This window comes from Pituophis catenifer, unplaced genomic scaffold, assembly GCF_029215685.1.
Source record: "Pituophis catenifer annectens isolate HBS135680 unplaced genomic scaffold, rPitCat1.0.hap2 SCAF_2, whole genome shotgun sequence".
NCBI classification, from domain to species: Eukaryota; Metazoa; Chordata; class Lepidosauria; order Squamata; family Colubridae; genus Pituophis; species Pituophis catenifer.
The window spans coordinates 159,584,219-159,611,846 of record NW_027256882.1 but is presented as its reverse complement, the minus strand read 5'-3'; the positions used below and the strand labels follow the sequence as shown (position 1 = coordinate 159,611,846).

The 27,628-nt window shown below is 41.6% G+C and overlaps 1 protein-coding gene across 1 annotated transcript in view; it reads right to left on the bottom strand.

Moving 5' to 3' along the window:
* Positions 1-27,628, bottom strand: part of GALNT6 (polypeptide N-acetylgalactosaminyltransferase 6) — a 76,669-nt gene that overhangs the window by 24,257 nt on the left and 24,784 nt on the right. The window contains exons 2-5 of the mRNA XM_070934916.1: positions 23,096-23,676; positions 12,306-12,478; positions 3,154-3,303; positions 95-329 (exon numbers count right to left, since the gene is read on the bottom strand). Coding sequence (XP_070791017.1) covers positions 95-329; positions 3,154-3,303; positions 12,306-12,478; positions 23,096-23,583 — 1,046 coding nt within the window. The 5' untranslated portion in view covers positions 23,584-23,676. The remainder of the gene's footprint in view (positions 1-94; positions 330-3,153; positions 3,304-12,305; positions 12,479-23,095; positions 23,677-27,628) is intronic.

The window sequence follows — 27,628 nt, the reverse complement described above, 5'->3', positions numbered from 1 at the left end:
TGCTTTGGGAAACCCTGCTTTTTTAAGGCAATCTGCCACCCATCACTTCTCCAGACATGTTAACAATGGTATCAAACTTTCAGCTTGAACCTACTTGATTGGGTAGGTCTCATCTTTTCTTCTCTGCTTCTCGTGTTGAGGGATAGCCTCCCAGCCAAAAGTAAGACTCCAATCAAAGTTTCCCCGACTGTGCTGCTTCCCATATTGGATGGGCTTGGAAAATTCAAAGGTGTTCAGGTCAATGGTGGTGATATCTGGACTGACCACAGCTGTGGGCTCTTCAGCAATGCGCGATAGGAGAGGTTCTAACCATCCATGGAAACATTCACCTGAGGAAAAAATCAATCAGGAACTGCTACACCATCTCCACAAAAATAAATCCCTATTTCCAAATGCTGCTGTTGTAGGAGATGACCAGGCTGAGCCCGGGGACGGAGTCAAATGTGTCATCAGTTTGGAGTCCCTATGCTCCAAGAGACCTAAGTCCAGCCCCCCTTGAATTCCATTTACTTTTATCTAGCACCAATTTACCTTGACCGTTTAGTAGATCAGATTCTTGTGTATAAGTAGCATGTAATAAACTTGAAGTACTTTGAACTAAAACTCCTGTTCCTGCTTCTTTCTTTGTACCTGACAGTTGCTGCGGTCACTTCTACCTTTCAAAGTTTTTCAGAGATACCTGATGCTCAGGAACTGCTACTCTGAAAATATTTCTCTTATAATGTTCACTTTCTTACCCATGGAAAGTCATATGGATCCCCAATTTTCTTTGAAAAGCTTCAATATTTATTGCCTTAACATTTGCAAGATGAGGACATCTGATCTTTTCTGGGCTCAGAATATACCCAGGATCAAATCTGGCTGGTATTTGGATTATAGACAGTTTTGGAATTACCTGGGCCATAGGTTAGACCAGAGGTCTTCAACTTGGCAGCTTGAAGACTTGTGGACTTCAACTCCCAGAATTCTCCAGCCAGCATAGACTGACAAATAAAAAATGCCTTTCCAGAAAAAGATAATGACAAAGCATTTTCATATTGCAGTCAAGAAAACTTGCATTAATGTGTCCAGATGTCAATCTCAATACATAGAATTATAGAATCATAGGACTGGAAGGGACCATGGAGGCCATCTATCCCTATCCCTATTCTGCCCCTATCCAAGGCAAGAGTCCTTATACTATCCTGGACAAATAGTTGTCCAATCTTTTCTTGAAAACCTCCAGTGATAAGAGCACCAATAACTCCAGGAAGTAAGATGTTCTATTGATTAATTGTTCTCACTGTCAGAAAATTCCTTCTCATTTCCAGGTTGGATCTCCCTCTGACAAACTTCCATCCATTGCTTCTTGTCCTGTCCTCAGATGCTTTGGAGAATAAATTTATGCCCTTTTCCCTATGACAGCCCTTCTAGTATTGGAAAACTACTTTCAGGCCTCCCCTAAGCCTTCTCCTCATTAGGCTAAACATGCTGTATTTTTTGGAGTGTAAGACACACCTTTTTTCCCGTAAAAGAGGCTGAAAATTTGGGTGTGTCTTATACTCCGAATGTAGCTTTTTCGAAGCTTTTTTTCAGCCCTAACGAGGCAGTAGCGAGGTGCTAGCAAGTGAAGCGATCTTCCCAGCTTTGCCTCCTCTCTCGACTCTCTGCTGTGCTTTAACGAGGCACTAGCGAGTGAAGCAATCTCCATGCTTTGCTCCGACTCTCAGCTGTTCTTTAGAAGCTTTTTTTCAGCCCTAACTAGGCACTAGCTGAGTGAAGCGATCTCCCCATGCTTTGCCTGCTTTTCTCATTGCTGCTTCCTCTCAGCTGTGCCTTAGAAGCTGTTTTTTATCCCCAAGCAGGGGATAAAAAACCAGCACACTAATGTGCTGAAGCTGACCAGACTAAGCCAGATGAATACCTGGTAGGCAGATTTTCCCCCCTATTTTCTTCCCCAAAAACTAAGCTGCGATTTATACTCCAGTGCGTCTTATACTCCAAAAAATACGGTACTTAGTTCCGTTAGCTGATAATTGTATGATTTAGCCTTCAGATCCATTATCATCTTTCTTGCTCTTCTCTGCACTCTTCCGAGGGCCTCAACATCCTTTTTGAATGGTGGTAACCAGAACTGGGTGTAGTATTTCAAATGTGGTCTCACTAGTGCAATACAGAATGGTACTATCACTTCTTGTGATCTTGATGCTATCCTTCTGTTGATGCAGCCAAGGACTCTGTTGGGTTTTTTGGCAGCTGTAGCACACTGCTGACTCATACTTAAGCAATAATTCCCCAGGGCATCAAGATCCCTCTCACAGGCACTACTGTTGAGCTAGGTACTGCCTGCCCTGTACCTGTGCACCTGGTTTTTCCTGCCTAAGTATGGGACCTTACTTTTTCAGCACTGAACTGCATCTTATTGGATAGGGCTCAATGCTAAAGTCTGTCATTATCCTTCTGACTCTTGAGTCTATCTTCCAAACAAATTGAGCCATTAAGTAATTTGCAAAATTGGACAAAATGGACAAAAATGGAACTATGGAGGGAAAAGATCGTATGAGATCTAAAAATGGAGAGACAAAGGGATGAAGTAAATATAGTGAACATTCTGGGAATCAAACTTACCTAAGGGTTTTATTTTTTTAAACCACATACTCTATACAAGAGAATCAGAACATGCCTCCAGGACAGAGACACTTATATGTACATTAAATGAATAATGCATTGAATGCATAGGTTCCTGATTCCTAGCAACTCTACTTCATTTCCTTTGCGATTAAATATTGAATGATGATGCATCCAACCTACATCTGAGCATGTTGGATGCAGTTTTATTGCCTTAACAACTTGAACAAAAAATAGCATTCTTAGTACAGTCTGTTAATTAGGTCATTCAAGTGCCATTCACACAACACAACAATCAGAATCGGTAGCATTAAGCCTGCCATTCAACGCATTGGGCTGCTCATTAGTGGATGGAGATTGATCAAGGGGCGAATATGGTTCTATGAACCAACCTGAGATGTAGAGCAATCAATTAATGCAGTGTTTCTCAACCTTGGCAACTCTAAGATGTGTTGAGAGACACCGAATTAACGCATACAAGTCTATGAACTGGCACTGAGTGTCAAGGAAAGGCAAACTTTATCAAGAAAGAGATTTATTACTTACAATGAGCATCCAAGAAAGTGAGGACATCACCCTTGGCAACACTGGCACCAAGCAATCGGGCAGTTATTAAGCCCTTTCTCTCCAACTGCCGGACGACTCTGACTACCTGCAATTGCTTCACATAGTTGTCCAACTCGTCTTTCAAGTAGTCTGAAAGAGAATTCATCAAACATGAGGCCAGGTTATCTACAGAACTGTCTTTGTACCATTACACTGTCCCATCCCACTCGGTCAGGCAGGGAAAATACGTTGCGGACACTGTCAGTTAAGTAATTCTGATTGGCAGGATCCAGGAAGAATGCCTTCTCTGCCTTTGTCCTCACTCTGTGTGGCTCCACTCTCCTGGCCTTTCAGAAAGGTAAAAAGACATGGTGGTGCGGGCGGCCTTGCTTGCGGTTCACATAGAAGCATGCGGCCATGGGGTTGGTTGGTTGGTGCCTTGAAAGCAGTGGTGAAATCCAAATTCTTTTACTACCGGTTCTGTGGGCATGGCTTAGTGGGCATGGTGTGGTTTGGTGGGCGTGGCAGGGGAAGGATACTGCAAGATCTCCATTCCCACCCTACTACAGGGGAAGGATACTGCAAAATCTCCATTCCCTCCCCACTCCTGGAAGGATATTGCAAAATCTCCATTCCCACCCCATTCTGGGGTCAGCCAGAGGTAGTATTTGCCGGTTCTCCAAACTACTCAAAATTTCCACTACCAGTTTTTCAGAACCTGTCAGAACCTGCTGGATTTCACTCCTGCCTGAAAGCCCTCCCTTTTTCTTTTAATTAATTTTTAACATTTTTTTAAATCATCCTTGCCTCTTTTTAAATTTTAACTTTTGTTTTTATGTTTTAATATTTTATTGTACACCACCCAGAGTCCCTTTATGAAGGAGATGGGCAGACACGTAGTCAGCCAGTCAGTCAGTGGGATATGATGCTCAAGAGTCTGGTGACAATGGGAGTCAGATTCTCATCCCTATGGGGGATCAATTTAATCTCCGGTTTTTAATTTCACGTTTACTTTTTGCTTGAAAACAAGTTTAAGAACTAAAAAGTGCTTATGAAACCATATATGATGATTAGAGAAATGAATGGCTCAGGAAAAAAAATGAGAAGTTGGGACCAGAGAAAGGTAGTGAAGAAAAAAAAAATACACAATCTTTACCAGTCAAAGAGTGCGATTTTATACATGTTCGAGCAGGAAAATAAAAGCCCACTATGATCATTGAAAGTCGTTCTCAACCACACACACACACACACACTTATGTATTAATACCTCAAAGCAGGTTGCTATACTTTCAAACAAACACACCCAAGAGTATGCTGTAGAAGACATATGCTTTGATTCTTGTTATCCAAGAATGGGGAACACACCATAACAAACAACAAAAAACAAACCCCACTGGCAGCATTTGATTAAAGCATTAAATTTTATATTTGCTCATTGCCCAAATTTCTTATCCATTATTTGGAAAATGTTTTCAAATCACTGGTCTTCAGCTAGCGGCTCAGAACATATTAGAACTTGCTTTGCAAACTTGTTCACTTTAGACTACAAGTGCAGGAAGGCTGCTACACACTTTTTTTTTAAAGAGCTCAAAAGTGAATTAAAATTAAACACTGAATAACAAACTGCATTAGAGGTTTCAAAAGTCTAATAAACAATTCTGGGCGATGATTTATCTCCCTGATTGTTCTGGGTCTAAGCATTTCATACAATGTTGACATGGGAAAGTATACTGATCAAAAAAGCAGAATGCACTGAGTAAGAAAGCAGGTATTCATTGGATAGAGGTGGGGTGGGAAAATAGGTGATTTTGTACAGATGCCTAAAAGTTTATCTAAGTGCTTTTGTTGCTTTGTTGCTTAGCACTAATTTCAGGAGTGTATTCAAGGCAGTTCCTATCGCTACCCACCCATTCTTCAAACAGAAGATAATACTTCTCAATGACGTCCTTTCTTATGCTAATATCTAAGAGTTACAGGCTCCTTTCCTTCACTGTGTGCCCCCAGAGTACATCCAGTAATGGGAGTTGGGAGTCTAACATATTTGGAGGGATCAAGATTGGGGGCAAAACCAGTAGTGGGATTCAAATAATTTAACAATCGGTTCTCTGCCCTAATGATTTCTTCCAACGACCAATTCACCAAACTGCTCAGAAATTTAACAACCGGTTCTCCTGAAGTGGTGCGAACTGGCTGAATCCCACCACTGGGCAAAACGATGTTGAATATCTTGCCTGCCAATATCCAATTACTTGCATTAATCGCAGAACCCTATTTATTTATCAGGAAACAAAAAAAAGGGGAACTCTGTTTCTCTCATCCCCACTCCCCCTTAACCCAGCATCTCTTAGCATCAAAGCTAAGTCCTTATTTAGAATTACTCTGACCACACTTTTGGTGGCAGGTGCAACCTGTGGGCAGGAAGCAGTTCAAGTCTCTGTGGGGAGAGATTGTTAGCTTTGTAAATTGCAGCCACCCTAAAGGACTCTGTTGTGAATCTGAAGGGTATAATAGTGGTACAGAAGAGGAAGAGGGCAGGAAATGACAGCACGGAATTGGAAAATGACAACTATAAAATAGAAGCAACTTTCAGCCAAAGTAGCTGAGGAGTTGTCTTCTTACAGTCACATATACACGAACAAACACACTCTCCCACTAACTCTGAAGTCTTTGGAGATACTAGAAATAATAGCTTACTACAGTGTCAACAATAAAAATTGTTACTTGATTAACTAGGCCAAGCAAATTATTGTCTCCCCACATTAGACAGGAGGTTTTTAACAAAGTTCATTCTCTTTAAAATTCGCAGGTTATGTGCAGGATAATGGGCTAATAATTTTGTTTTCATTCTTCAGTGTGGATAGAATGGTGTGGTGGTGGCTTGTTCTTGACAACCCTCCATTTGACGATCACCCAATATAAATCTGGTTTTAAGATAACAAATGATAGGAAGAGACAGCAATAAAGGCATTGGATCTGTATTTTACCTTCTCGAGTTCGAGAAGTTTGATTGAACTCGCGAGGAGGTTTTCTTTTACAGTGTGTTTCCCTGGACACAATGGCAAGGAAAGCGACGGAGCTTGAAAGGTAAGACCTGCGTCCCGCTTCTCACCTGCCCTACCTGCCACCCACAAATTACATCCCTAAAGGGGCAGGTGGCTAAGCGAGGGGCAGGAGCCCTGTCATGCCTGACGAGGCTGGGAGAAGAGACGGCAAGGGAAGCCACATCTCGCTCCACAAGTCTCGCTTCTCCCCCGCCCCACCTGCCACCCCTCTCGATAAAGAGACGGTGGGGAAGGGAAGAAGCTGTTGCCATTGGGGTGGGGTGGGACATGTAAGGCTGCTTGGCTGGCGCGAAGAATAGGGAGGGGAGGCGACGGGAGTGACAGGACATCTAGTCCCACGCTCGCCGCCTCCTGCACCCCCAAAATAATAAGACCCTCCTGATAATAAGGCCAAGCCTTTATGGGGGGGGGAGAGTCAAAAGAAAATAATACCTTGTCTTATTTTCGGGGAAACACTGTAGATAGGGATGTTTTCTGTCTGCATGTGAGTGTACATGCGTTTTCAGAGTCTAACAGCAAGCAAAAACCTAAATAAAATAGCCCAATAAGTGTAAGTTATCTGTATTAAAATATATATTAAAAAGAATTCTTAGTGACAGTAGTTTACTTGTTCTTTATATTAATTAAAACTCTAGTTAAATTCTTATTGATTTTAATATTTCCTGAGCGATTGGGTCAAAACTAGCTTTGGAATTTTTTCTATATATGTAAAAGTAAAGGTTCCCCTGCACATGTGTGCTAGTCGTTTCCAGCTGTAGGGGCAGTGCTCATCTCCGTTCCTAAGCCGAAGAGCCAGCTCTGTCCGAAGATGTCTCCGTGGTCATGTGGCTGGCATGACTAAATGCCAAAGATGCACGGAACACTGTTACCTTCCCACCAAAGTGGTTCCTATTTTTCTACTTGCATTTTTTACGTGCTTTCGAATTGCTAGGTTGGCAAAAACTGGGACAAGTAACGGGAGCTCACCCCGTTATGCGGCACTAGGGATTTGAACCGCTGAACTGTCGACCTTTCGATCGACAAGCTCAGCGTCTTAGCCACTGAGCCACCACATCCCTTAAAGTTCTTATTATCACCAGCCAAACTCATATGCTACTCTTGCTTCAGATTTTCTTTTGAAGAAAGAGCCTAGTAATGCAAATAGGGACCTTCAAAACTGACTCCGAAATTGTGTTTTTAATTGTCAGCACAATTTTAGTAACCAGTCTTAGCCACTGAGCCACGATGTCCTCTCTGTATATGTATGCAGCCTAAATAATAGACAACAGATAAAAAAATAAAATAAAACAATGCTTATTAATTAAGTAAAAGAGAGAGAGGTTTGCTATCCATTTTGTTGTCTATTATTTAGGCTGTATACAGCCTAAATAATAGACAAGGAAACAGTAGCAAACCTCTCTTTTACTTAACTAATATGCATTGTTTTCTTACGAATTGGCTCTGCCTTCTGTACTGGTGTTAGCTTAAGATGAGAACAGGAAGGGGTTAATCGTTAATGGTCCTGAATATTTGTTCAAAGCAATTCAAAGCAAGGAAGGCCTTTTGTTAAGAAAATTTCCAGCTAAGGGAAAAAAATGATAGGCAACTGCTTATTCATATGGGGTGAGTTAATGCTTGCAAAGCAATTTATAATCCATCTAGGCATCTCTATATTACAACACTACATTACAAGATTCAAAGAGAAACATAATTCTTTTATGTTTGGAGAACTCCTAGGCCTTTGTCTACAAGTACCAACAACTGTAGAGGTTTTGTATCAAATAGGTACTTTCCTGCTCAGAATGCTGTGTCAGGCATTCCAAGATGTCTGGAACTCATAATTTATGCATCCTTGACTCTACTGCTCAAGAAAAATGCTGTTCTTCCTCCCAAAATCCTGATGTTGAGGAGGCGATGGGGAATAGTAATCTCTGTATACGTGCACTAAACCCAAGACTCAGCTGGAGAACTAATCTGGCAAAAAAAGCTGGCAAAAAAAAAAATCAATGCACTCCTAGGCTGCATTAACAGAAGGATAGTCTCAAGGCCATGTGAAGTGTATACTGCATTGGTGAGACCATACTTGGAATACTGCATCCAGTTCTGGTCACCATGATACAAAAAAGATGTGGAGACTCTAGAAACAGGGCAGAAAAGAGCAACAAAGATGATTAGGAGATACGATGAACGGTTGCAGTAACTGGGTATGTCTAGTCTAAGGAAGAGAATGATTAGTAATGATGTGATAGCAGCCTTCCAGTACTTGAGGGGCTGTCACAGAGAAGGGGTTGACCTATTCTCCAAAGCACCTGAGGGCAGGATAAGAAGTAACAAGTGGAAGAACATTAAAGAGAAAGCCAACCTAGAACTAAGAAGAAATTTCCTGACAGACCAATTAATCAGTGGAATGACTTGCCTCCAGAAGTTGTGGACACTTTCATCACTGGAGGTTTTCAAGAACAGATAGAACAGCCATTTGTCCAGCATGGTATAGGGCCGTGATGGCGAATCTATCGCCACCAGAGGTGGCACGCAGCGCCATCTCTGATGGCGTGTGAGCCATCGCCCCAGTTCAGCTCCGCTGGGCATGCACCTCTGGTCAGCCAGCTGGTCTTCGGGTGTCTGCTGCGCATATGCGGGGGGTGGGGTGTGTGCAGGGGGGGCCCACAAGTGCATGTGCGGGGGGCGTACACAGGGGCCGCGCACGCATTGCATTTTGAGGGTTTGGGCATGCACTTTGGGCACTTGGTCCGGAAAAGGTTAGCCATCACTGATATAGGGTCTCCTGCTCAAGCAGATGTTGGAGTAGAAGACCTCCAAGGTCCCTTCTACCCCTATTATTCTATGTTCTGCATAAGCATCCATTTGGGGTATGCAAAGAGAGAACTACAACATCTCATCCACTATATGAAAGCAGAAGACTAAAGAAAATCCTTAGAACTGTGTGGCAATGGTCCTATCATTAGATAAAATGAAAAGTTACTTCAAGATGTATCATGAAAATTGTTAGATATCTGATCTTTTCTGGCTTGTGGTTTTTTTTTTTTTTTTACACAACTATATGAAGAGAACATTTGCTGTTCTACCTCCAGCAACAAAGTACTTAGGACAACTCTAGCAATTAATCTGTCTTCAGAATCAATTCATTTATTAGTGTTTTACCTTTCAATTTTAAAGTAACTCTTTTAAAAGGCAGGCTGCCAGCCAATAATCTGCATCCTTTTCACATAAGGCAGTAGCTTTCTCACCTTTCCTGCAGGGCAGGTTTAGTGAAAAACATAGAAATAATACTTACAATATCAGCGTTGTATGTTGGCATAGTATCATGTGCCAGAATCTCTAAAATAGCTGCATAGTTAAATGCTGCAGTTACAGCAAAGGAGTCAAAGAGGACATTAAACTTTTCAAAATACAGTGCTTCAAAAACCACACCGCTTTGAACAAGCTGCTTATTATTTCTGGAAATAAGATCTGGTTAATCTGATAAAAGAAGCAAGAAACTTTATAACCAGTTTGCTCACGAGCAGTCTTCTCAACTGCATTTTTTTCCAGTTGTGGAACACCTCTTAAAACTCATTCGCATTGTTAAATTAATAATGATTTAAGATTTCTTTGACCCGTTGGTGGGGTGGGGTGGGGTGGGGTGAGCATGAGTGAGACAAGGGAAAGGGTTAGAAGAAAATGCATGCTGTGGTGGAACAATATCAAGTTAGGAGCAGGATAGCATCACTTATAGCCATGAAGCTCAGGGGTTTGGGATGAAATCACTTCCTTTCAATTTAAACTACTGTAATTTCTAACCTAATTTATGAGCTACAGAAATACACTGTAAGGAGAAAGATGCCTTCTGCATTTCTCTGACACTCTACCATGGAAGATACCGTATTTTTCAGACTATAAGACGCACTGGACTATAAGACGCACCTAGGTTTAGAGAAGGAAAACATGAAAAAAAAATAGTTTTTGGCCTCCAAGCATCCCGTTTTTGCCCTCCCCGGCCCCGATTTTAGCCTGCAGAGTGTTTCTGGATGCTGGGGAGGGCATAAACAGGACACGCGGAGGGTTTGGGAGGCCAAAAACAGACCTATAAGACGCACAGACCTTTCCACCCACTTTTTCGTCTGAAAAATATGGTGCCTTTGGCTACAAGGATCAATAACCTGACTTGGCAAAAGCAGGACCCAGCATACAATACTGGAAAAGATGCAGAGCCTCTTAGAAGCAAGCATGGATTCTTCAAAAACATGCTGGCCAGCCTCCACATCTTGTCCTATGCCTGGAATACCTCTGAAACCAAAGAACCTGAACAAGATTGTACCCACTACTTTCTGTACTCACCTCTTGAGGTTGGAAGCTAATACCAGTAGTCCTTGATTTATGGTCATTTGTTTAGTGACTGTTCAAAGTTATAACAGCAATGAAAAAAGTGACTTATGACCGTTTTTCGCATTTACGACTGTTGCAGTATCCCCATGGTCATGTGATCCAAATTCAGACCCTTGGCAACTGGCATGTATCTATGACAGTTGCAGTGTCCTGGGGTCACGTGATCATCTTTTGCTAACCTCTGACAGGCAAAGTCAATGGGGAAACCAGATTCATTTATCAATTGTGTTACTAACTTAACAACTGCAGCAAGAAAGGTTGTAAAATGGGACTAAACTCCCTTAAAAACTGTCTTGCGTAGCAACACAAATTTTGGGCTCAGTTGTGATCATAAGCTGAGGACTACATGTAAGCATTTGATTGGCCCTACAAGTGGTTAAAATACTAATCTTACTAGAAGGAAAAAATACACTTGTGTTGTTTCCATTAATAGATTTCATATTGGCTAATTGTGTTATTTGTCTAACTGCTAATATAAAACATTGCATTGTAAAAATGTGGAGCTAAGGACACAGGAAAAGATACATGAGAAGAATGTCCAAAATAATCTTCCCTCCCTCCTGGAAAATGGTATTGTTCCCCATGAAGGGGAAAAGTTGGAGACAATTTAAAGAGATTTAGAGAGAAAGCAAAGAATGGATGCAGAATGGAGTAGAAGAGAAAGATTTAAATCTACGATGAAAGGAGAAATAACGGGTCAACATAGGAGATAGTATGCACAAGCTGGTATTAAAACTTGCAACTCATTAGTATGTTAAAAAAAAACACCTCTTTCACTGTAGTATCTTTACTGGCCGTTTGAAAACCTTGAGTAGCAGAGAGCCAGGAAAGCAGGCAGAGGCACAGTATACAAGTCGTGATGTTGAACCATGTCATTATCTTAATCTGAAGTATAACCAATTTAGATTGCTAAATACAGTTTGCGGTTTCTAAACTTGCCCAGCTGAGTAGTTTGGGATAGAGGCTAAATACAGTTCTGTGAAAAGGTATTTGGGGTTTTTAAATTTTTGTATATCTTTGCTGCAGGATATTATATTCACACAAGTTCTAGAGTCTGAGTTAATGAGTAACACCAAAATGTGGTGCTTGCTTCATTTATTGTATAAATCAAGTCAAACAACATGTGACATGGCAGCATGAAAAAAATATATAACTGCTTCCTTAGATTGAGTGACCGGCTGCACTAACTTTAGCTCAGCAACTGCAACCAAAAGCTAACTGGTGATCAATTTCTCATATTGCGGGGTAGGAATTTTCCTTACCATTCCTTATGAGAAAACTAATTCAAGGTATTCCAGTATAAACAGCTTGTTTCGTGACTGGCAATATTTTTGGACTTAGGTCTGAATTTTGACTTATTTCAAAACAATGAATCTGTTTCTCTTCATGTCATGCATTATAGCATGGGAGGCAAAGTTGATGAAGAGAATGAATGCCCATAGTCTGATGTTCAGGTGCTCATTGTAGATGGCAAATTTCAAGGACCTTCCTTGCTTTGGCTTTATATAGTCCTCAACTTTAAAGTTAGATTGGATCCATCCAACAGAGAAAGGAGCACTAGCTATCCTATCCCTAGATATAAATGCAGGTATTGGTTAATGTAGCTCTTAGGCAAATAGGATATTATGATCCAAAAATCTTAAAATATTTCTTACATACAGGATACTTCATCGTCTTTCAGGAACAATACACAAGTACACACACTTTCAAAGGGATTATACTTGCCATCTGTACTGGCATCATCTACAAGAATGATTTCCTTTAACAATATAGCTGGAGAAGAGTACAGCACACTATAGACAGTGCGAAGCAACGTTGACCAAGCTTCATTATGGAAGACAATAATGACACTGGTGGTCGGAAGGGGTGGGCAGCGTTTGAACTTTTGATCGATGCACCTGCAAAAGGAACATTAAATCTAAATTACAACTAAGATTAGATAGGATTGTTACATTAATTAGATAATGAACACTTTTACATTTCAGTTAGATAGGCTCTGCATCCAAGAGTTATAGAGTTATACGGTGTTCAGTTTAATATGTATGTTTTTTAGCACTTTGGGGTTATTTAAGAAAACCCTTCTTGTAAGTAGATATTATCTCAGTTTTAATATGCAGACATATACGACAATAAACTCCCTTTTTACAACCTTGTAATCCCTTAATTTGGGGTCTGAGGAAATGGCTACACCCCAAGGACAAACTTGTCTATAGGACAAAATGTGCTTTACTACGTGTTCTTGGTATCTGGAATTGAAACATTATGTCCTTCCAACACCAGAATTTTCCAAATTAGCTTGGACTCTCCAGGGTTCTGGGACCTATCTGTCCTGACTATTATGCTTGGCTGCCATATATCTGACCTAAGATATATGTTTAAAATACTGGGTATAAGATCTATAATCTGTCAAAGCATGTGAGTTCTTGATCTGAAGACCTCCCATTGCCATGCCACAAACCACCAAAACTACACATTCAGATATAATACTAAACTACTGCTTAGTGCTGTGGGAATGAACCTGGGCATACATATTCCCTCTTCCCCTGCTTGTAGACCCATGTCTGACACTAAGCTTGTAACTATTCTATAAGTCTTCAGTTGCTTTAATTAAGGTATATGGACTTTCTCAGAGTCAATGCAGTATCTCTAACTAGTTAGACATCACCTCAATCAACACTTTTGATCAGGGGTGAAATCCAGCAGGTTCTGACAGGTTCTGGAGAACCGGTAGCGGAAATTTTGAGTAGTTCGGAGAACCGGCAAATATCACCTCTGGCTGGCCCCCGAGTGGGGTGGGAATTGAGATTTTGCAGTATCCTTCCCCTGGAGTGGGGTGGGAATGGAGATTTTGCAATATCCTTCCTCCAGGAGTGGGGAGGAAATGGGGATTTTGCAGTATCCTTCCCCTGGAGTGGAGTGGGAATGGAGATTTTGCAGTATCCTTCCCCTGCCATGCCCACCAAGCCACACCACGTCCACCAAGCCACGGCCACAGAACCGGGAGTAAAAAAATTTGGATTTCACCACTGCTTTTGATGCTACTTTTGAGTTTCATATTGGAGGAAATGGGGGTTGAGAGAGTCACCATTCAAACCAGGCTACTTAGTAAATATATGGCAAAGTTAACCTTTGAAAACGAGTGCTTGTTGCTTCAGGGCTCAGTCTCTTAATCACTTGATTATGCTAGTTCTGAGTGGGCCCATAAATAAAGGGGAGTTTAGCAGGTGCAGCTTAGCATTTTAGTACTGCAAGGGAGTACCGTAAAGACCTGCTAAAATCCCCCTTCTTCCTAATTTTTGAAAGGGACAAGAGCTCTATTGCATTTGGTGACCAGTCCAGGCTGCTTCACCCCTCCTTTACCTTGCCCTTAAGTGCCTGTAGGTCACAGGATGAGGTCATGAATTGCATCCCTGAAAGAAGGCCGCAACAATGAAGGGTCTCAATGGGTTCTCTCCTATGTGCTTGTGAATGGAAGCTCTGCCTGGCAGAGTATTGAGGGGAGGGGGTGGTAGAGAGGGATCATTTATTCTCTTTAAGATTTAGGGACTAACGGCATTGCCTTCTGCCATTGTTTGCAAGCCCAGCTGTAAAATAGAAAGTTACAACGAAGGTCTTTTTTTTTGTTCACAGAGAGCATGCATTCCTTTAGAAAGTAGGAAAGCTTTCTCCTTCTCATAGCTCATGCAGTTTGGGATCTTTTGCCAAGGTTGGCCATTCAGATAAAAAAAAAAAAGAAAGAAACCATCCTTCACTGCTCACTGCATGATAAACGATCAAAAACTTCTGCTTCCTGTTGTTTGACCAGTTGCAGTACGGTATATTGTAACATCTAGAAAACTTGGCACAATTAAACTAAGGACTGTTGAAAGAAAGTGGGACCCTAGTTCATTCCAAGAACTATTTGTTAATCTGGGAGCTCCCCTGATAACATTCAGTTTCAGCCGTAATGAGAAAACCTGGCTACCTTAAACTCCCTAACAAGTGTTGGGCAATTTTTGAGGATGAGTGAAGATGTAATGTTGGAGAGCAAATATCTTCAAATGATTTGGGAGGTATTGTCAATAGTTTTTTTCCCCCTTTGAGGGAAGAGAGTGCCATAGTGGAGAGAAAATGATATCTATATGATAATGGGATTTAAAAAGTATATGGTAATAGGATTTTTCTTTCACTAGTCGTTTAATCTATATTATTTAATGTATACAGGTAGTCCTCGATTTATGACCACAATGGAGCCCCAAATTTCTGTTGCTAAATGAGACATTCGTTAAGTGAATTTTGCCCCATTTTATGACCTTTCTTGTTGAATTTGTTAAGGGAATCACTGCAGCTGTTAAGTTGGCAACACAGTTGTTAAATGAATGTTTTCCCCATTGACTTTGCTTGTCAGAAGGTTGCAAAAGGGAATCAACAATACCCTGGGACACTGCAACCGTCATAAATAGGAGTCAGTTGCCAAGCGTCTGAATTTTGATCACATGACCATGGGGATACCTCAGTGGTTGTAAGTGTGAAAAACGGTCATAAGTCACTTTTTATAACTTTGAAGTCACTAAATGAACTGTTGTAAGTCGAGGACTATCTGTGTACTGTAATGTATGTGGTTTAATGTATGTTTTCTTAACTTAGGGCTGTGATGGCAAACCTATGGCACGCGTGCCACAGGTGGCACACAGAGCCATATTGGTGGGCATGCAAGTGTTACCCAAGCTCAGCTCCAGCGTGCATGCACGCATCGGCCAGCTGATTTTTGGGCCTTCTGGGCCCACTGAAAGTTGGGAAACAGGCTGTTTCTGGCCTCTGGACGGTCTTGGGGGTGGGGAAGGCCATTTTACCCCTCCCCAGGTTCCAAGAAAGCCTCTGGAGCCTGGGGAGGGTGAAAAATAGGCCTACCGGGCCCTCCATGCCATCACGTGCCAAAAGTGGGGGGAGAGTGGAAGGGGTGTCACACATACATGTGCGGGAGGCGGGGCGCATTGAATTATGGGTGTGGGCATGCACGCGCACGACACCCCCCCCCCACATTCTCCCCGCTTTTGGCACACGATGGCAAAAAGCCATCACTGGCTTAGAAGAAATGATACTATTTCTATGTCTTTTCCAACCCACACCTCTGATTTTCAGTGTTTTCTCCACTGAAGCTGTCCAAGAGCTGTGAAAAGTGGATTTGATGAGTTTACGTTGCCCTCTACATTTTAAGTCCTAAGCTGGAGAAGAGAGGATCACTGAAATCTATGGTTGCTTATCCCTGCATTAATATGTTTATTTATTTATTGGATTAATATTGACTTATTTTTCACATATCATGCATTGCTACATGCTGTGTGTAGAAAATTAAAATATATCCATTGGCCATGACTTAGTACGGTACTGAATTCAGTGTCAAATTTTTCATATCCCTCTCCACTTTGTATATAGTATCTATCTGGTAATATGTAAACTATTTATATATCATTACAACAGGGATGGAGACTCGGTGGACCTTGGTAACTTGTGGAATAAGAGAAGAATGTCTGTTTAAGGTTTGGCAAGTTGCTGCAAGAGTTGATGCTGAGATTTTAAAAAAAGAAAACATCAAAGAGCTTTATTTGTTTAAAATCCGTAAGGACCTATACGTGCTAAAATATTTAAGAATACTTACTGGGATTGCACATTTTTTCAACATACCTAGAGCGATGCTCTGCTTTAAAACAGAGAAGCTGTTCTTTGGTATGTATGACTAGTATATAAACCCATTTTACTGTGTACAGATAGTCCTCATTTTTCGGAGTATAAGACACACTGGAGTATAAGACGCACCTTAGTTTTTGGGGAGGAAAATAAGAAAAAAGCTGCTTGGTAGGTGGATCCATCTCCTGGAATACCCCCAATCAGCTGTTCCCAGAGTTGAATGTTAGCAACAGGTTCCTTGGTTGTGAGCTCTGTGCCTTGCTTTTTTTTCTGCCTCTGAAACTCTGTTTCAGAAAAAACTTTTTTTCCTGCCTCTGAAAGCCTCCGAAACAGAGCTTCAGAAAAAAAGCCTCTGAAGCTCTGTTTGGGGGCTTCTTTTCTGAAGCTTCTTTTCTGATGCTTTTTTCAGACTCTGAAACCTCCGTTTGAGAAGCTGGGCGGGGCTATATCTGGAGTATAAAACGCATCCAGATTTTCACCCTCTTTTTTTGGGGAAAAAGGTGCATCTTATACGCCGAAAAATACGGTATGTTGCTAAGCGAGACAGTTTTTAAGCAAGTTTTGCCACATTTTATGACCTCTCTTGCCACAGTTGTTAAGCGAATCACTGCAGTTAATAACACTGTTGTTAAGTGAATCTGGCTTCCTCACTGACTTTGTCAGAAGATCGCAAAAGGTGATCACATGATCCTGGGACACTGCAATCATCGTAAATACCATGCCCGTTGCCAGGTGACCATATTTTGATCACGTGACCATGGGGATGCTGCAACAGTCATAAGGGTGAAAAATAGTAAAACAAGGAAATCACTTTTTTCAGTGCCATTGTAACTTTGAATGGTCATTAAATGAATGGTTGTAAGTTGAGTAGTATCCGTATAAGGCCATCATTATGTGGTCTAAAGAAATACACAAGGCTCACATCACACACATTTTCCAAATGAAACAATACCTTGTGAGAAAGTGGTACCCCTTCTTCTTCTTTTTTTTTTGAGCTTCCAGAAGCCAAAAGTATCTCCCACAATAAACATACCTATGCAAACCTAGGAAGCCCTTTAAAATATCTTTCTGTAGCATGTTCTTGCTTTTCTCACGATTGTCGCAGGAGTGGACCTGACTGTAAACCAACCACGAAGTCCTATTAGCTTGAATCAGTGGTGGGATTCAGCCAGTTCGTACCACTTCGGGAGAACCGGTTGTTAACTTTCTGAGCAGTTTGGCAAACTGGTTGTTGGAAGAAATCATTAGGGCAGAGAACCGGTTGTTAAATTACCTGAATCCCACCACTGGCTTGAAGCCATAAGCTTTATTATTATTATTATTATTATTATTATTATTATTATTATTATTATTATTATTATTATTATTATTATTACCTATGTGGTACGTTCTAGGATATACGAGATGAATCCTGTGCAGGGACGCTTGGCAGAGACTCAAAGAATTCAAATCATTTTGTTAAAAAGAGGCTCCCACTTTATAGCAATCTCTTTTGACTCCACTACCCATCCCACCCTCTGAATCTTTCAGCAGGAAGAGAGAGGGGTCCCTTACATGCTGCATACCTCTAGGGCACATCAAAAGGGGGAGGGGGGGGAAATGTTCCACATGGCAGATCAGGCCCTCCCCTCCCTCGCTCCCTCTCCAAAGCACTCAACAATAAAAAAAAAAAAAGAAGAAGTTTCATTCACAGGCTCCCTCCATCTGAGCCAATTTCCCCGATTTATGGTTTGGGTTCTGGGAGGGCTTTACACCCTTTAATTGAAATTGGTTTATGCTTTTTTGGGTTGACTGAATAACATTCTTGCCCTCTGCCTTGAACACAGCATTCTTCTATTGTGGGTATCTACACCTGCTAGGCAGAAATAATCAGCTGTCAGAAGGATAGGAGGTAAGTTGAAGAGAGAAAACCGTCTTGCCAACCGAGCCTAGTTTTTAAGCCCTTATTCAAGCTGCCTTTTGTTGGCTCCTTTGACTGACTTATCCCCCTTATGAAAAGCCGCAGCAGCGGCCTTAGAAAAAGCTTCGGGGAGACCACAGGGGAAGGGGTGACGAGCATCACGTTTGCCTCCTTCCACACCCTCCTGCTGTACTGTAAAAAAAGCCCCCGTCTGTTCCACTGGCCGAGCAAAGTGAAAAATTATGGAGGCAGCGGAGCTTCTCGGAGGGAGAGGAAATGGACCAAAACCAAGGGCAGGAGACAGATGTAATCAAGAAAAGTTTTTGAACTTGAGCAACCCCTTTTCTTATTTATGTATTGAAAAAGGCCGCAATTGTCCATGTTCACCGCTCTGTAAATGGGGCAACGGTGGCACTGCAAGGTAACAGAGTGAAGAAGGCGGCAGGAGGGTGGGAGGGGGGGCGTTCACATCGGATAATTAAAAAGTAGAACTGAACCCTGGGCTTTTCTTTTTTTAAAAAAAAATAATCAGAGATGAAAGGAAACCAGTTAAGAGTTAATCTGTGTGATCTTTTCTTCCTCCCGACCCACTTGTCACTGCCCACTAATGTATAGCTAGAATCGGAGGCTCTGGGCTGCTTTCCTTTTTTACACTTGCAAACAAAGAAGAGAGGGAAATTCTGAGTTTTTGCACTCTGGCCGTTTTGGCAGATGGGCATTCTTTCACAGCTATTGATTTCTAAATACTCCTCAACGGATGATGACCACAATGGAGCCCAAAATTTATGTTGCAAAATGAGACATTGGTTAAGTGAGTTTTGCCCCGTTTTACGACCTTTCTTGCCGCAGTTGTTAAGTGAATCACTGCCATGAAGTTAGTTACACGGTTATTTAAGTGAATCTGGCTTCCCCCCATACCCTCCTCCTCCTTTTTGACACGCAAAGTGTCAAAAAGTCGCAAAATGTGATCACGTAACCCCGGGACACTGCAACCGTCATAAATACATGCCAGTTGCCAAGCATCTGAATTTTGATCATGTGACCATGGAGATGCTGTCAGTGTGAAAAACGGTCATAAATCACTTTTTCCAGTGACATTATAACTTTGAACGGACACGAAATGAACCTTTGCAAATTGAAGGCTATCTGTACTGACAAGTTGGATGTCATCAGTCCAGTGGTGGGTTGCCAGTGGTTCTTGCAAACCAGTCCGGTTCGGACCAGTTCGCAAGAACCGGTAGTAAAATCGTCAGGAGGCTCCACCCACTGACCCAGACATCATCATAGGTGATCTGCGCATGCGTAGAAAAGCGTGCAGGCGCGATGCGAACCGGTAGTAAAGGTAAGTAGAATCCACCCCTGCATCAGTCATATATATTTATTTTCAGTCTTCTGAAGAATCTCAGTTTCTTGGACAGCTACCCAAGAATGTTTTAATGAAAAAGTCCATGTAAATCTACAGACTCTCATTCCAGCCATACACAGGTGTTGATAACTCCACTGTATAGTTCCCTAGCAAGACTCTCAAGGCAGCAACAGGATTTTTCTAGATCAGTGATGGCTAACCCTTTTCTCTTTGTGTGCCAAAAGCGCGTCCGCACATGCACAACAGCATGCACAGGCACCCATAATACAACGTGCGCCCCCTGTGCATGCATGGGAGGCGTGGGGGAAGTTGTGCACACATGTGCGGGGGCGCACATTGAATTATGGGTGCCAGCACGCCCGCACACTATCACAAGTGACCCCCGCCCCCCCCTGCGCATGCATGTGAGCGGTGGGATTCAAAAAATTTAACAACCTGCACCATGGCGGGGAGGGGGGCCCTTTTTGCCTTGCCCAGGCTTTGGTGGGTTTCCTTGAGCCCCTGGGAGTGGGAAAACGGCCTCCCCCGGGCTCGGGAGGCATGAAACGGGCCCGTTTCTGCACTTCCGGAAAACACGCACCGCACCACCCCACACACCCCGCGTGTGTGTGACCCCGCTCCCGTGCATGCGCGCACAACCCCTGCGCATGTGACTATCTTCCGCACACGCCCCACCCCCTGCGCATCCCAAAAATCAGCCTGCCAGTGAGAGGCACACACGCGCACGTGCAGTGAAGCTGAACTAGGCGACAGCTCGTGTGCCCACAGAGATGGCTTTGCATCCAAGCTCTGGCACGCATGCCATAGGTTCACCATCACAGTTCTAGATCAAAGGAGAAAGAGCAAGGAAGGAGGCATTCAGTACTGATATCCAAGGAGACATTAAGCTTGAAGGTACTACAGTACACAATGCTACACTAGTAGCTTAAATTAATACGGGAGGTGTTAAAAATAGAAAAAACAACACCACATTTCTGCCCATATGCAATGCATGTAGATGCGTTGCCAGTGTTCCAGTTGACTATGTAGCAAAATCAAATTCCAATTGTATTCCATATTACAGCTTTTGCAATCACTGTGGAGCTACTGAGAAGTCTAAATCTACTGTAAGGGACCATGTGGGACTAACTAAGCGGATGAAAGCCACAAATCCCCCTTATTTTCAAGTGGAGAAGATGAGCAATGACTAGCAGCAGCACGGATAAAAACTCTTTAAAGAGGAGCTTCTTTAAACAGCTTGCTGCCATAGTCACTGAACTCCTCTTAGCATTTGAGAAGTCTGTTAAGAACCGGGTATTTAAACTGGCTGGGGGGTGGCGGGGTGGCAGGGGGGATGGAATGAATGATTGCAATGTTATTATTAGAGGTAGTCCTTGATTTATGACTCTGCATTTAATAACCATTCAAAGTTACAATGGACCCATGAAAAGGTACTTGTGACCCAGTTCCAAACTTCTGATGCTTTCCTCCCCCCCCCAGTCATGTGACTGCATTCATGGCCATTTGCAGTATCCCACAGTCACATGACTGTAATTTGCTATATTTTTGCAGACAACTGGCATTCATTTCCGGGTTTTGGCAAAAATGCCCCATAGCCAACAATGGGTTCATTTAATGACTGCAGCAAAAATAGGTTGTAAAATCAGGTCATGTGATGACCTGCTTATCAACCATCACGATTTACAACCATAATGTGCCGGCTGCATTGTGGCCATAACAAAAGGACTATTCACATTATATATGGGTAATCTATAGTTAGATTCAATGTAAGACTGGTGGAAATCTGGTAATTCAAATCCTAACCAAGGATCTAAGAATTATTAAGTTAGCGTTGAAGTTCCAAGCAGGATGATTTTTTTTTTTTTGTAATATTGGAGTGTTCGTGTCTGATAAATTCAATATTTCCAGATATTGAAGAATTTCTTTAACTATCGCACCAAGGGCTCCAATCACAACTTATATAACAGATTCATTTAACATAAGCTAACTTTGATCTATCTGCAAGTCCAGATATTATTATTGTTGTTGTTGTTATATTATCATTATTGTTGTTGTTGTTATTATTATTATTATACACTGCACAGTCAACTAGAGGTTTAGACTGAGTGTCACATTTTTATCCATCTGTCAAGTCCTTCCCAAGTATCTGAGATAGGCAGAGGTTGTTGATGTTGTATTAAATGTTTCTATTCTGACCTATGAGCTAGAACCCTCTCCAAATAAATAAGCACATAAATGCCTTTTTGGTAATGTAGACATGATTTGATCTAAGATATGGCCTGAGAAACATGACATTCTCCCGATTAAATCTGACATACCGCCTGTAAGATAATTTAACTTGAGATCAGAAACTGTGGTATTTTATCTATAAATTGGGTGGAATACTTCTGATCCTCCAGATGTTGCTGAATTACAACCCTCAGCATCCTTCAACTATTAGTCATGCTGACTGAGGCTGCTGGGAGTTGTATTTGAATAGCATCTGGAGGGCTGCAAATTTCCCATAATCCTAGTTAGAATCCACAGGAGTAACACTCTTACTCTTCCAAGGGAACAAGATGTTCTGCAGACCAGGAAGCATTCTCTTTATGCACCTCATAAATTTAGATGTTTTAAAAGGAATTAAGACACCATTTTTCTCTACAAACCTGTCTATCCACCCACCCATCTTAACTAAAGTGTAATATGTACCGTATTTTTCAGAGTATAAGACGCACTTTTTTCCCTTCCTAAAAGAGGCTGAAAATTTGGGTGCATCTTATCTCCAAATGTAGCTTTTTCAAAGCTTTTTTTCAGCCCTAACGAGGCGCTAGCAGTGAGGCGCTTTGCCTGCTCCCTCCGACTCTCAGCTGTGAAGTTTTTTTTTCAGCCCTAACGAGGCGCTGGTGAGTGAAGCGATCTCTGTGGTTTGCCTGCTTTTCTCCTTGCTTCTCTCTCCAAAGATCAGTTGTGCTTTAGAAGCTGTTTTTTATCCCCAAGCAGGGGATAAAAACCAGGAAACTAATGTGCTGAAGCTGACCAGACTAAGGACGCTAGCCAGATGAATACCTGGTAGGCAGATTTTTTCCCCCTATTTTCCTGCCCAAAAACTAAACTGTGTCTTATACTCTGGTGCGTCTTATACTCCGAAAAATATGGTACATACAAAAGCAAACTCTCTGTATTTAAGAAATGGTGAATGGTTGCTAGAATTCAGATAGAGATTTTGATTGACATTTTAAAGCTGTTCTTCACTCAAAGGCTGAAGAATTAACCAGAATGTTTCAGGAACACCATCTTAATCAATATTCCCATAAAATTCATTTCACAAATATAAAGCTGAAAGCTTATTCCACTGGGCATGCAAACGTATGGCCAGCAATTACTGATTAACATGGACATACCATAATTTTATGATATATCTCTATCTAAATAAATAAAAAACAAATAATAGTAGAGCGGTAACAGTCTCCACCTAGCAAATAGCCCATTTCCCATATGATTGCATGCCCAATGTGATAAGGCAAATGATTGCTTACAGTTATCCTGGGTTGCTTTGAAGCAGTATTTCTATAGGAAGGAGAGATGAGAAAGAAATCTTACTCTGGAGGCCTGCTGTCAGGTCCGAGGGCCCTTTGAAGAGAAATGCGGTCACTGGCATAGGCATTAAAACAGTGCTTCTCATATCCATGTTCTTTCTCCTTTGTCTCTTCTTGTGTCCACTGGTCCTTCTTGAAAGCTTTTCCATCAGCACCAGGGCTATTGGGGTCCTGTGGTGGACGTTCCATGAAGGGCTTCAGTTCTGCTGGTGTGTAATAGCCTGGCAAGCAAGACTTGCTGTCCTGCTCAGGTGCCTCTTGTTGAGCAGGTGCCCGGATCTGCAGCTTTGGCATAGAGTCACGGATATTGTTGACAGCTCCCATCATTATATCTATCATCTGGTCTTTCCTCTCCACGATATTTTTCAGCCACGGCTCCTCCTTTTGTTCCCCATTGCCCACATCTCTTTGCATTATGAAGAGGAAGATTACAAAGACAATACCCACCAAAGCTAGCTTTAGTGGGCCATAATGCCTCCTGAGTAGCCTCATCACGGCTGATGTCCAGCAATTACTCCTTCATCAAAGGTATGCTCTTCTCAAAGCTTCAGTTGATCTGTGGAATCTCAGCATCTTCTTCCAAACCTGAGAAACATACAGGGAGACAAATGCCAGAAAAATCAGAAGGATGATTATGAATGCCACCAAACTCTTTCCCGACCTAAACGGAGAGCCTTCTTACTATATTTTGAAGTGGTATGTTCAATGGAAGCAGTAAAAGGAAACCAGACTGTCGAAGAATATGGTGGCTGGACGCTAGCAAAGCTGACAACAGCCTGAGCATAGAAAAACTCCAAGAAGCAATGAAAGATCGGAAGATGTAGAGAGACTTGGCTTATAGAATCGCCGACAGCTGGACACGGTTGAATGGATAACATCATCATCATGTTCTATGGCATCAACTTTTTAAAGTGCTAAGCCAGGTTGTTGACACATGGTTGCAAACAGTGGTGAGATGCAACTGGTTTAACAACCGGTTCTGTGAGAGAGCGCCTAACGCGTTTGCGCACACTTTCAAAATACAGCAATTTGAAACTCAGCTGCTTACCTTCTAAGGCAGCCCCGGTAAATAGAACAGCGGAGGTGCGGAAATCAGCTGTGCTGCGCGAATCAGCTGAGCCAGAAAGAAGGAAATATAGGACAGGATAGGGCCGTCGGAATTACTGATTCATCCGAACTGGTCCGAACTGGCAGCAGCCCACCACTGGTTGCAAATAGGAAAAGAAGAAAGAGAGGAGAATAAAAGGCCACAATCCCACCTAAGCTTCCTATGGTTTCAGAAGTATCACAATGTTTATAAACAAAGCCAAGACTGAAAGTGCCACAAAGGTTGTGACATCCACCTAGTAGTGTATGGGTTAAAAAAAAAAATCTCTTAAACTGTGATGGTTGGGGAAAACACTGTCTCAGTCCTGATGTATTCAGTGTACAAAAATAGCAATCGCACATCCTAGCTATACATATGCCACTAAATTCTGGGGAAACACTTTTCAACAGGCTCTGGAAATTCTAATTTTGTTCTGCTGTGTGTGCTACGGACATGGCAGGATTTACTTACTGGCTGTCTGGCCAATACCGGAAAAGCACCCAGAGCTTTTGATTAAGGAAAGAACAACAGTTTTGTAAACTCTTTATGGAGTTTTTGCTAAAAAAAATGAACAAAAATGAATTGGTGATTTCAGGATTCATTGATTACATAGGACTGTTTATGGAAGAAGGGAACCTTGATATATAATTTGGGAGAATGGAAATGGTAATATGCTTGTAAATGCTACAAAGGAGATCCAAATACCGTTTGATTTTTGTTTTTCATTTTCTTACTCTTATTTTCACTTCCACTTTTTCTTTTATTCTTTCACATATTTTGCTTTCTAGAAATACACTGTAATTTTGATTAACATAAATTGAAGTAAGTATATTCTTTTTATCTTTTATGGTAATATTTCATTAATACACACAGAGAAATTATGTCTAAATTTTTTATTACCTATTTCTATCGAGCTGAAATCCATTATCATATTTTTCATAGAAATATCACTTTGAATAGTGGAAATTCAAATAATGTGATCATTTTGTGGGGTTCGTTAATTGCACTGAGAGTGAGACCTACCTGTAGTTTCACCAGGGTGAAGCTAGAGAGTAAAATACCTTTCTTTGCAAGAAAATAATTTATAAATAACAGCAACATCCTTCTCAGCAGGATCAGAAAGACTGTTGCCCTATTTATTACAGTAATGAGCTTTTAATCTGGGTATGAGATCCAGATTTGTGCATTGCCACACCTTTAAAACTGTATATATTCCTTTGTAAAATTTAAAGATAAAGAAAGCTCATAAGGACACGGAAGTGCAATAAATTACAGATGATTTTGGAAGCTATACCAGCCTTCAAAAGGACATCACAGCAGCTATAAGAAAAACGAGGTTTTAATTAGCCCTAATTCCTCTGCACAATTAATCTTGTTAGGAACCAAACGAACAAGTTAGCCCCACAAGAGAACCAGGTTACAGGAAGACTAAAATCCTAGAGGTGTGTCCTTTTGGAACTGGGGTGTATGATTCTCAGGAAGTGGTTAGCTTTTTGACAATCTTGTCTTTGAGTCAATAAAAAATAGTTTACTGCGTTGATTTCTACAGAGGTAAATTTGCAAATGAGACCTAAAACTTCCAAAAGGAACAAGGAAGAGAACTTCCCCAGTTTTAAAGGAAAAGGTTCATTTCCACATGCCATCACATTGGCACAAAGCTGAAAAGCCATTTTAACCATTTTGTATGAATACTGTATTAGTTTGCAAGAACAAAACACATAATTTTAGACAAAGAGTATATGGGAAAACCCTAATATATCTGGGTTGACCACACATTTACTTGTAAATGCACGAGGCTGCGGTGTTGGCCTCTGCAAATTGCTCTTCCCAATCATACACAGAGCAACTAAAAGAAGTGCAGTCTGTCCGCCTAAATACAACAGGGAGTCTTATAATGAATTTATTTCCTACTTTATCTTCCCAGTGATGCAAGCTAACATGCAACTGGGAAAGCTGCTTTTTTCAAAAGGCATACTGTACGAACATAGACAATTTCCCTTAAAGAGCCACAGAGTCAGGGTTATGACTTCAATCTAGAGATATGAGCGTGCACACAGCATGATTTCAACAGAGCTCATTTTTGATCCAGGAATGTTGATTGAAGGATTTTTAAAAAGCTCCATGACTGCCCCAACCAAAGCAGTTGTGATATTTTAGGCCAAAAATGCATGATGATTTTTTCTGATAATTAAACACTGAATTTATACACAGAGTAGTTCCGAGCAAGAAAGTGTTGTAAATTGCCCCTCTGCCATGTACTGTGACTTGTATCTAGGCCTTGGCTGATGGGTCTAGCTCAGTGGTGAAATCCAAATTTTTTTACTACCGGTTCTGTGGGTGTGGCTTGTTGAGTGTGGCAGGGGAAGGAGACTGCAAAATCTCCATTCCCGCCTCACTCCAGGGGAAGAATACTGCAAAATCCCCATTCCCTCCCCACTCCTGGGGGTAGGATATTGCAAAATCCCCATTCCCACCCCACTCTGGGGCCAGCCAGAGGTGGTATTTGCCAGTTCCAAGCAGGGAAGTTCAGTTCATAAGACTGGTAGGTCAACTGGTGGCTGGTGGCTCAGCAGACTGATAGCATTGTGATTAACACCAGCTGTCTGCAATTACTGTAAGTTCGAATCTCACCAGGCTCAAGGTTGACTCAGCCTTCCATCCTTTCTAAGGTAGGTAAATTGAGGACCCAGTTTGTGGGGGCAATAAGCTGACTTTGTATAAATATACAAAAGGATGAAGGCTATTGCTTAACGCATTGTAAGCCGCCCTGAGTCTCCGGAGAAGGGCGGCATATAAATCAAATTTAAAAAAAAAATCTTGCTGTCCTTTTTAGTATTCCCCAATTGAAGATTTAACTGTTAAAAAAGAGCTAGGATCAAGTATTTCTCCTTATGTGCAAATCTGCATTCAGGTCTTAAGGCGAAACTAGTAAACTTGAAAGGAAAATGGACGAAAAGTAATTCATACCACCCATGCATAGAAGGCAATTCTACATATAATCATACACAGGTAGTCCTCAACTTACAATAGTTCATTTAGTGACCATTCAAAGTTACAACGGCACTGAAAAATGTGACTTATGACCATTTTTTACACTTATGACTTTTGCAGCATCCCCATGATCACATGATCAAAATTCAGATGCTTGACAACTGGTTCATGGTGTTTTCCCAAAAATAAGACCCTGTCTTATATTTTTTTTGAACCCTGAAATAAGCACTTGGCCTTATTGCCATGCGCTCAAAAGCCCGATTGGGCTTATTAACAGGGGATGTCTTATTTTGGGGGAAACAGGGTACTTATGACCACTGCTGTATCCCAAGGTTATATGATCGCCTTTTGCGACCTTTTGACAAGCAAAGTCAATGGGGAAGCCAGATTCACAACAACCGGGTTACTAACTTATCAACTGATTCACTTAACAACTCCAGCAGGAAAGGTGAGGCAAAA